The 10,851-nt window shown below is 52.3% G+C and overlaps 1 protein-coding gene across 1 annotated transcript; it reads left to right on the top strand.

Annotated features, from left to right (window-relative positions):
- The first annotated feature begins 6,589 nt into the window (after positions 1-6,589).
- On the top strand, positions 6,590-10,650 carry LOC124231940 (cationic amino acid transporter 4-like). The gene is made up of 4 exons (XM_046648940.1): positions 6,590-7,607; positions 8,068-8,654; positions 8,914-9,022; positions 9,123-10,650. The coding sequence occupies exons 1-4, from the start codon at positions 6,626-6,628 to the stop codon at positions 9,293-9,295; spliced, it is 1,851 nt and encodes a 616-aa protein (XP_046504896.1). The 5' UTR covers positions 6,590-6,625; the 3' UTR covers positions 9,296-10,650.
- The last annotated feature ends 201 nt before the right edge of the window (positions 10,651-10,851 follow it).

The raw sequence follows: 10,851 nt of genomic DNA, 5'->3' as shown, positions 1-10,851 counted from the left end.
TGCTGATGTAGAAGCTGCAGCAAGTTCTCCAGAAGATCCAGCTGAGATCATTAATGAAGGTGGCTGCTCTAAACAACAGTTTTTCAATGCAGAGAAAATAGCCTTATATTAGAAGAAGATGCCATGTAGGAATTTCATCACTAGAGAGGAGAAGTCAATGCCTGGCTTCAAAGGACAGGCTGACTCTCTTGTTAGGGGCTAATGCAGCTGGTGATTGAAGTTGAAGCCAATGCTTATTTACCATTCTGAAAATGCTAGGGTCCCTAAGAATTGTGCTAAATCTACTCAGCCCATGCTCTATAAATCGAACAACAAAGCCTGGATGACAGCACATCTGTTTACAACACAGTTTGTGGAATGTTTTAAGCCCAATGTTGAGACCTACTGCTCAGAAAAAAAAGACTCCCCCTCAATATATTACTGCTCATTGACAATGCACCTGGCACCCAAGAGCTCTGATGGAGATGTATAATTAGAATAGTGTTTTTGTGCCTGCTAACACAACATCCATCCTGCAGAATCTGGGCAGTAATGTTGATCGTGAATCAAAGAGTTATTTTCACTTTCAAGTCTTATTATTTCAGAAACACATTTCATAAGGTTATAGCTGTCATAGATAGTGATTCCTCTGATGGATCTGGGGAAAGGAAGTTGAAAACTTTCTGGAAAGGACTCACCATTCAACAAGCCATTAAGAACATTTATGATTCATAGGAAGAGGTTAAAATACCAGCCTTAACAAGAGTTCGGAAGAAGTTAATTCTAACCCTCCCGGATGACTTTGAGGGGTTCAAGACTCCAGTGGAGGAAGAAACTGCAGATGTGGTGGGAATAGCAAGAGAACTGGAATTAGAAGTAGAGGCTGAAGATGTGACTGAATTGCTGCAACCTCAAGACAAAACTTAATGGATGAGGAGTTGCTTCTTATGGATGAGCAAAGAAAGTGGTTTCTTGAAATGGAATCTAGTCTGGGGAAGATACTGTGAAGATTGTTGAAATGACAATAAAGGATTTAGAATATTACATAAACTTTGATGAAGAAGTGACAAGGTTTGAGAGGAGTGACTCCAACTTTTTTTTTTTAAAGATTGGCACCTAGGCTAACAACTGTTGCCAATCTTCCTTTTTTTTTTTTTTTTATTTCCCACACCCCTCCGGTACATAGTTGTATATCTTAGTTGCAGGTCCTTCTAGTTGTGGGATATGGGATACCACCTCAACGTGGCCTGACAAGCGGTGCCATGTCCGCGCCCAGGATCCGAACCCTGGGCTGCTGCAGCGGAGCGCGCGAACTTAACCACTCGGCCACAGAGCCAGCCCCTGACTCCAACTTTAAAGAAGTTCTTCTGTGGGTAAAATGCTATCAAACAGCATCACAGGCTGTAGACAAATTGTTTGTGAAAGGAAGAGTCTATTGATGTTCCAGACTTCATTGTTGTCTTGAAAAAATCTCCACAGCCATCCTAACCTTCAGCAACAACCACCCTGATCAGTCAGCAGCCATCAACACCGAGGCTAGACTCTTCCCCAAAAAAAGATTACAACTCTCTGAAGGTTCAGATGATGATTAGCAGTTTTTAGCAATAAAGTCTTTTTTAATTAATGTTTCTAATTCTTTTTTTAGTCATAATTCTGTTGCACATCTAATAGACCGTACAGTGTAAATAAAACTTTTATATGCACTGGGAAACCCAGAAATTCATGTGACTCACTTTGCTGCGACATTCATTTTATTGTGGTGCTCTGGTACTGAAACCACAATATCTCCAAGGTATGCTTGTATGGTTTCAGCTCATAGATTTAGGTCTCTGATCCACTTTGAGTTAATTTTTGCATGTGGTGTGAGGTAGCAGTCTGACTTCATTCATTTGCATGTGGAGATCCAGTTGTTGCAGTGTGTTGAGAAGACTATTGTTTCCCCCATTGAGTTGTTTGGCACTCTTGTCAAAAAGGAATTGGACATCAAGAGAATGAGAAGACGAGGCATAAACTAGGGGAGAATATTTCTAAAAGACATATTTGATAAAAGATTGTTATAAAAATAAACAAAGAACTCTTAAAAATCAACAATAAGAAAACCAAAAACTCAATTAACGATGGGCAAAATATCCGAACAGACACCTCACCAAAAAAGACATATATTTGGAAAATAAGCATATGAGAGTTGCTCCACATCCTATGTGATTAGGGAATTGCAAATTAAAACAACAATGAGATACCAGTACACACCTGTTAGAATGGCGGAAATCCAATAGACTGACAACACTTAATGTTGCTGAGGATGCAGAGCAACAGGAAGGCTCATTCATTGCTGGTGACAATGCAATATGGCACAGCAAGTTTGGAAGACGGTTTGGAAATTTCTTACAAAACTGAACACAGTGTTATCCTATGAATCAGCAACCAAGCTCCTTGCATTTACCCAAATGAGTTGAAAACTTGTGTCCACACAAAAACCTGCACATGGATGTCTACAGCAGCTTTATTCATAATCGCCAAAACTTGACAGCAGCCAGGATGTCCTTCAGTAGGTGAATGGATAAATAACTGTGGTTCATCCAGACAATGGAATATTATTTAGTGCTAAAAATAAATGAGCTATTAAGCCATGAAAAGATATGGAGAAACTTAAATGCATATTACTAAGTGAAAGGAGCCAATCTGAAAAAGCTACATACTGTATGATTCGATTACAACTCTATGACCTTCTGGAAAGACCAAACTGTGGAGACAGTGAAAAGATCAGTGGTTGCCAGGGGTTAGTGGGGAGGGAGGGACGAATAGGTGAAGCACAGAGGATTTTTAGGGCTTACTGTAATAGTGTGCACACATCATTATACATTTGTTGAAACCCATGGAATGTACAACACCAAGAGTGAGCCCTAATGTAAACCATGGACTGTAGGTGATAACGATGTGTCAATGCAGGCTCCTCAGTTATAACAAATGTGCTGATCTGGTGGGGGATGTTGACAGTGGGGGAGGCTGTGCATGTTTGGGAGCTGAGGGAATATGAGAACTCCACCTTCTGCTCAATTTTGTTGTGAACCTAAAACTGCTGTAAAAAAAAATTCTATTTTAAAAAAATCTATTGGCCATAATTTTAAATTGGTCATAAATTTTTAAAAATTATTTTCCCGTGTTTTTGGACTGTCAGTTCTATTCCATTGATCTATGTCTCTCCTTATGTCAGTAACACACTGTCTTGATTCCTGTAGCTTTGTAGTCAGTTGAGAAATCAGAACATGTAAGTCCTCCAACTTTGCTCTTTGTCAAAATTGTTTTGGCTCTTCTGGGTCCCTTGCATCTCCACACGAATTTTAGGATCAACTTGATAATTTCTGCAAAACAGGCATTTGGGATTTTAATAGGGATTTAACTGAATCTGCAGAGGGATTTGGGGAGTGTCGCCTTCTTGACAATATTAGGTATTCCAGTCCATGAACATGGGATGTCTTTCCACTTATTTAGGTCTTCTTTAATTTTTTTCAATGACATTTAGTAGTTGTCAGTGTACAAGTCTTGCATTTCTTTTGTTAAACTTACTCTAAATATGTTTATACATAATTTTTTTTTGATGCTTTGTAGGCAGAATTATTTTCTTAATTTCATTACTGGATAGTTCACTGTAGGTGTATAAAAATACAGTTGTTTTTTGTATATTGCTTTGTGTCCTGCACCTTTACTGAATTGGTTTATTAGTTCTAATACTTTTTGTGTGGACTCTGGGGTTTTCTAATATAAGATCTTGTCATCTGTGGTTACAGATAGTTTTACTCCTCCCTTTCCAATCTGGATTCCTTTTATTTCATGTTCTCACCTAATTGGCATGGCCAGAGCCCCCAGTAAAATGTTGGATACACGTGGTGAGAGGACCTCCTGATGCTGTTCCTGAGCAAGGGGAAAGCTTTTATTCTCTCTCCACTGAGCACAGCAGCCGAGGGGTTTTCGTGGATGGTCTTTGTCAGTTTGAGGGCGGTCCCTTCTAGTCCAGGTTTGTGGACTGTTTTTTCTGTGTCTTTTGAGACCATCATGTGGATTTTGTCCTTTATTCTGTTGGTGTGACATATTCCATTGATTGATTTTCAGATGTTAAATCAATCTTGCATTCCTGGGATGAATTCCTTCTGGTCCTTTTTATATGTTGCTGGATTTGACTTGCTAGTACTCAGTCTAGCAATCCTGCATCTATATTCATAAATGATATTGGTCTGTGGTTTCATTCCTGGTGATGTCTTTGTTGGGTTTGGTGTCAGGGTGCTCCTGGCTTGTGTAGGATGAGGTGTGAAGTGTTCTCTCTTCGTCTTGTGTTTTTGGTGCTTTCTCTTCACTGCATCTTCATGTGTTGCTCAGTGTAACTGCCTTGCTCACTGGGGTCCAGCACTTGGCCCAGCCATGTCCCTGGAAGTTTACAGTTTACTGCATCGACCACACTTGGCCACGAGTATACATTGGGTGTTGGCCCCTGTGAAGGGGTGTGGTGAGAGCCCCTCTCTGGGTAGATGAAAAGTCAGTGCTCTGAAACCCTGCACACCAGCTCTCAGGTGGCCGTTGGTCAGGCCTTGGGGGAGCTCCTGTTACACAACTGCCCAGGCTTCTTGGTTGGAAATGCACTTTTCTGGGTTTCTGTGAAGGCGTTTCAGAGCAAGGAACATCTGCTCAGTTATGTTTAGGCCACACAGGAGCGAGGTGCGGGAGGAGTCACCCCTGCAGGAAGTGGGAGCCCATCTGAGAAGCTCCTCAAGACAATGTCAGCCACATACCAGAAGGGAGCAAGGAGCTGGCTAAGGCAGAGTGCTCCAAGTGGCACCATCTTGCCTGGGAGTCCACCACCCTGTCACCAGCCCCCGAGCCAGACAGCCTGCAGGTGCCCCTAACGTCCTATCCCACAAACCACATAGAAACCTGACAACATGGAGAGAGTTCTGGGGGAAGAGGACAACTGTTTTGGTTTTGCTTTGCTTGGATGGATGGTCCTCATTTTGCTGTAAACAAGTTCACACCCTGTGACACCAGCCTTTCCACTTTCAAAGGAGTGGGAAGAGCAGAAGGACAAAGACCACTCAGCCCAGGAATAAATAAGCAGGAGGGGAGGGTTGTGTTGGTCACATGATGAGATGTGTCCCCGTGATGCAGGGACTGGCATGGAGCAGATGCTCAGTCCGCGACTCCTCTCACAGATATCCACAGTGGGGAGCTGCTGTTAGGGTCCTCCAGGGTCCTCCAGGCTTGACAGGTGCTCCTGGGCTGGGAGGGAGTGCCATTGGTATCTGAAGGGCCCTAGGGGTGACCCAAGCTGGAGGGCTGGGGGTGGTCCCCAGGGGTCTGCTTGCCTCCTTTCAGGACACTGTCTGTAGCTGGAAGCTCAGAACAGCCAGCATGAGTTCTGCCAATTCACAGAACACTCCCCACAGCCGGGCGCTCCCTCGTCAGTTGATGAGGGTCGCCTACTGCCATCCCATTGTGCTAGAGGTCAGGGACTGCCTAGGGCCTCTCAGCCACATTCACACCCTCATCTTACCAGTGTCTTGCCTGACTCCCGCAGCCCCCACACCTCCCAGGGTCGAGGGGCCTGGATGGTGCCCAAGCTGGTGGAGTCTGTGTGTTGGGATGAGGGATCAAGGAGGACATCTGCAGCAGTGGAAAGCGGGTGGGCTCCAGACCCCACCCAGACCTGGACCTTAGCCTCCACCTGCCTCCTGAGGCCACCTGGTGACCTGGGCTAGTCGCTTACCTGGAGGCCTGGATTTCCTCATCTGTGAACCGGGCACAGTCACAGGGCTTCCCTAGAACCTGGGGAGCGCTGGTCTTGACCGTGTGAGATGTGGGCAGGGTGGGCTGAGGGCATGTATGACTGTGAGACCGGGCCCAGTGCTGGATTTGGCCCAGGGGTGGGGTGGGCTCTGCACACTGAGGGACAGTGATGGGGACAGCAGATGAGTCGCAGCAAGTCCCTCCAGACAGAAGGCCATGGCTAGGATGCCTGGAGACAGGGTCATGGTGAAAGTGGCTCTTGCAGTGACACAGCATGGGGATGTCAGGGTGTGGGGATGGGGTGCCGGGCCTTGGCATCAGACTCAGGGCCCAATGCTCCCCCACTGCCAGCGGGGTGCACAGATACAGCAGCCTGGAGTGGCAGGGGTTGGGGTATGAACGTGGCAGTTTGAGGCATGTTGGCCACCTGGGTTACAGCCAGGGACACAGAGTCGCTCCTGTTCCCATTCCTGGGGCCTGGCCCAGCTCTGGGGAATCCTCGGGTTTCCACCCTGCTCTCAGATCCCAGAGCACTGGAGCGGTTCCTAGCTGGACCTCCTGGGGCTGCCCCCTCTCCACCCTCAGGGCCCCACTCAGGCATGCTGGGATGGAGCATGACCAGGCTCCCTCTCTGCCCAGGAGGCAAGCTGAAGGGATCCCCATGCTTCCCTGTGGCCTCCTGCCCACCCTGCTGCCAGGCCCTGAGCCTGCCTCATCCAGCCCTGCAGCTGCCAGTGGTTCCAGGCTTGGGTCCCCAGGGCAGGGTCAGAACATGGACTGAAGGCTGGTCAGGACCCAGGGCAGACTGTCACTCCCCTCTCACCCTTGTAGGTGCCGGCAGCTGGCTTGGTGCTCCTCTCAGCTGTCAACCATGGCCCGGGGACTGCCCAGCACCGCCAGACTGGCGCACTTTTGCCAGAAGCTGAACCGGCTGAAGACACTGGAGGAGCCCACCATGGAGAAGTCGCTGCGGCGCCACCTGACCACACTGGAACTGACCCTGCTGGGTGTGGGTGCCACGGTGGGCGTGGGCCTCTATGTGCTCATGGGAACTGTGGCTCAGGAGATGGCTGGCCCTGCAGTGATTGTGTCCTTCAGCGTGGCTGCCGTGGCCTCCCTGCTGGCAGCCTTGTGTTACGTGGAGTTTGAGGCACGTGTGCCCTGCACGGACTCTCCCTACCTCTGCACCTATGTGTCCATGGGTGAGCTGTGGGCCTTCCTCGTTGGCTGGATTGTGCTTCTCCAGTGTCTCATCAGTGGAGCTGCCATGGCCCGCTCCTGGAGCCACAACCTAGACGCCATCTTCAGCCACAACATCCGCAGCTTCACTGAGGCCCATGTCGGCATCTGGCAGGTGCCCTTCCTGGCCCAGTACCCAGACTTCTTGGCTGCTGTCATCATACTTGTTGCTTCTGGATATGTCTCCTCTGGAGTCCGCATCTCTTCTTGGGTCAATCACACCTTCTCTGCCATCAGCCTTGTCATCATCCTCTTCATCATCATCCTGGGATTTGTCCTGGCCCGCCCGCACAACTGGAGTGCTGAGGAGGGCGGCTTTGCGCCCTTTGGTTTCACCGGCATCATGACTGGTGCCGCCATCTGCTTCTATGCCTTCGTGGGCTTTGGCGCTATTGCTGCCTCCAGTGTTGAGGCCCGGAACCCAAAGCGAGCAGTGCTTAAGGCCACTGCCATCTCTCTTGTCCTGGTGGCTGGCACCTACATCCTGGTCTCCACAGTCCTCACCCTCATGGTGCCCTGGCACAGCCTGGACCCTTACTGGGCACTCGCTGATGCCTTCCACCAGCGGGGCTATAGCTGGGCGGGCTTCATTGTGGCGGCTGGCTCCATCTGCGGTAAGGGGCCCTTCTGGACAAGGTGGGAGGGAACAGGGTGGTGGGGCCCTGCCCTAAGCCTCCAGGGAACACGTCTCCTCTGGGCCTGTGCTCCCAGTTGCATCCTGGGCCCAGGAAGGTGCTAATGATTAGACTCTCCACCCAGGCTTGTGGGAAGGGACCTACTCACCACCCCTCCCAGTTCTACACAGAATGTCAGTTCTGGGCATGTGCTTCCAGATCCTTCCAGGCAGAGGGATTTAGCCCTCAGATTCTCCAGTGAGCCTGTTACTGAAACTGGGCTGTCCCCTTCCTGGGTGGTGAGGGGGAACAATCCAGCACCCACATACACTCGGCCTCACTCTGAGAGCCCAGGCAAACTCATGCCCATGATCCCAAGGGGCTACCCATGCCCTGGCCTCAGCTGTAGCCCCAGGTGGGCCTGTCCACCATGCTGATGTCTCTCCAACCTCTGCCGCAGCCATCAACACTGTCCTGCTCAACATCTTCTTGTTCTTGCAACGCATGGTCTGTGCCATGGCTGCCGACGGGCTCTTATTCCAGGTGTTTGCCCACGTGCACCCCCGGACCCAGGTGCCTGTGGTGGGCATCATGGTGCTTGGGGTCCTCATGGCTTTCCTGGCACTGCTGCTGGACTTCAAGGCACTGGTACACTTCCTCTCCATTGGGACGCTGCTGGAATGTACTGTTTTGCCCACCAGCATTATCATTATACGCTTCCGAAAGGCCCCATCCGGTTCTCAGGACCCAGACAGCCCTGAGGGCACAGAGCAGGCTTCACCTGAGCCCGGGCAGCTGCGATCAGCCCTGAGGCCCTACCTCCGCTTCCTGGGTGGGTGCAGACCCGGAGCCGCTGTGGCTTGGGCCCTCGGTGTCCTGGTGGGCTCGGCCATCACCCTGGACTGTGTGCTGGTCTTTGGGGACTCGGCCCTGAACCTCCCGCCCTGGGGCTACACCCTGCTGCTCCTGCTCAGCTCCGCCACGTTTCTGCTCAGTCTCCTCGTCCTGGGGGCCCACCAGCAACAGCGCCGGCAGGACACCTTTCAGGTACTTCCTCCAGCCAGCGCCCACCGTGCTCAGCCCAGCCAGCTCCCTTCGCCCCTTCCTCCTCTGCCATGGCAGGATGCACCAGGGCCGCAGGGTGAGGGAGGCCAGTGCCCCACACCCCTCTCTCTGCATGGCGGGTTGGCCCTTGTCTCTGGAATCTCCAGAGGCAGAGAAAGGCTCTGTGGACTCCCAAGAAATCAGGCCCTGGGCCAGCAGCCCTTCCCTGCAGCTCAGCCCAGCCCTGCCCTTGTCCCCTCAGGTTCCCATGGTGCCCCTGATTCCCGCCGTGAGCATCCTCCTCAACGTCTTCCTCATGCTGCACCTGAGCTACCTGACCTGGCTGGGCTTGTCCATCTGTCTGCTTCTCGGTGAGTGGGGGCCAGGCTGGGACCCCAGGGGGCTGCAGGAGGAGGGCAAGCAGGGAAGCAGGGCTGGGACCTACTCTTCAGGCTTATGCCACCCTTTCAGGACTCGCAGTGTATTTTGGCTACGGCATCTGGCACAGCAAGGAGAACCAGCGGAAACGGCCAGGGTTGGCTGTCCCACTCGGCAGCCTGGAGGAGATGGTGCCAGCCCTGCAGCCCCCTAGCCAGACGCCAGCGCAGGAGCCCAGCCACACAGAGCAGCCCTCTAGTCCATGAGGACCACTGGGGCCTGCCTGCTGTCCCCCACCTCCTCAGAGGCCAAAGGAGCTGCCAGCCCCTCTATCCAGGGCAGCTTGGGTTTGCAGACCTGCCCATGCTAGGGCATCCTCAGGACCTTAGGACCTCAGCCCAGGTGCTGAGCTTCGAGTCTTTGGGAGTGGGCTATGGCCAGCACTGCTGTGGTGAACTCTGCCCAGCATCCTCCAGTTTATGACCAAGTCCAGCTACCTGGGCAGGTGGAGTAGGGCGGGCAGGGAAGAGGCCCGAACCCCAAGGATCCACAATAATAACTGCTCAGCCATGTGGCCCATCTCCATGTCTACTGTGGAGTTCTTTGTGGCACTGACTCCTCACCTGCCCCAGGGAAAGAGACAGTTGTCCCCAATCCACAGCAAAGGTGCAGAGGTTCTGTAAGGGGGAGGTGCCAGCCCTGGGACAGTCTTGAGTCAGGGACACAGCCAGGCCTTGGTCCCTGTGTCCTGCCCTCAGGCCAGTCCCCTCTGCCAAGCTCAGAGGGGTGCTACACACACCAGACAGAGAGAGAGGTCCATGACAGGACAGGGCTAAGCTCCCTTCCAGGTTCCCCACATGTCCTCTTGGAGATGGATGCTGAGAGCAGAGCCTGGATCCCAAGGTGGTCACCTAGAAAGGGTAGTGCAGTTCCAGGGTCCCCTCGGTTTCTCAGGGCTCCCAGAGAGCAGGGCAATCCTGAGGCCTGCCCTGGATGGAGAGGCCCCCTGCCTGGGCACACGCACAGGCACACACAGCCCACACGGTCCTCTGGGCGTGCACCCACGTGCAGACTGAGGCAGCAGCTGTTTCCCAGCCCAGGGCTGCCTGCAGCTTCCAGCTGCCTCTCTCCCTGCCGCCCCCTCAGGGCTTTGTGACAAAGGCTCGGGATGGGACACACGTGGGCAGTTGGGTGCACAAGCACCTGGGCCTGCTCCAGGTAACTTCAGCCCACCTGTGGTGTTGGGGCCTCATGCTTGGGGATCTCCAGGCCCACGCTGCACCCCCTGTGGCCTCCCCAAGGCCACGCTCCATCTACCATAGACGCCTCCCCATCCCCGTTCCTGCCTGTGAGGACCACACAGGAAGCCACTGGCTTTGGCATCTTTATTCCTCAACTCTCTGCAGCCTTAACATCACTTTCTCTGGGCCCCAAGGACAAGCAAGGACACATGACCCCACTCCAATAACCAGGCCTCAGGGCCGTGATCTCTCTCCCCGGCCCTTCTGACCCTGCCTCCCATGGACACTGCCCTGGGGGTGAGAGGCAGCAGGGACCCCAAGGCTTTGCTGAGGCTCCAGGTACCAGATGATTCCAGATCCTGCCCAGCCTGAGCCCCAGGCCTCCCCTCCCCAGCCTGGCCCATGGCACTCCACGAGCAAGCTGCCAGCATGGCCCTGCTCACCAGGGACCAAAGAGGAGGCAGCCCCTTGTCTCCCTGGGGTGGGTACCCTGAACCCTGCCCCTCCCTGGGACCCAGAGAGGGCTTGGCTCCTGCAGCCTCGTCCTTCCCCTCCTGACTGTGGGTGCAGGACACGGGGAA

The sequence above is a fragment of the Equus quagga genome, unplaced genomic scaffold (assembly GCF_021613505.1).
Source record: "Equus quagga isolate Etosha38 unplaced genomic scaffold, UCLA_HA_Equagga_1.0 HiC_scaffold_1294_RagTag, whole genome shotgun sequence".
NCBI lineage: Eukaryota > Metazoa > Chordata > Mammalia > Perissodactyla > Equidae > Equus > Equus quagga.
The sequence above is the reverse complement of the archived record's forward strand: the minus strand, read 5'-3'. Positions and strand labels throughout refer to the sequence as shown.

Excerpts from the sequence above, each read along its gene's own strand:
- LOC124231940 (XM_046648940.1), top strand. The coding sequence starts at position 6,626 with ATGGCCCGGGGACTGCCCAGCACCGCCAGACTGGCGCACTTTTGCCAG. Across the intron at positions 7,608-8,067 it reads GGCGGCTGGCTCCATCTGCG|CCATCAACACTGTCCTGCTC; the intron begins GTAAGGGGCCCT and ends CCTCTGCCGCAG. Across the intron at positions 9,023-9,122 it reads GTCCATCTGTCTGCTTCTCG|GACTCGCAGTGTATTTTGGC; the intron begins GTGAGTGGGGGC and ends CCACCCTTTCAG.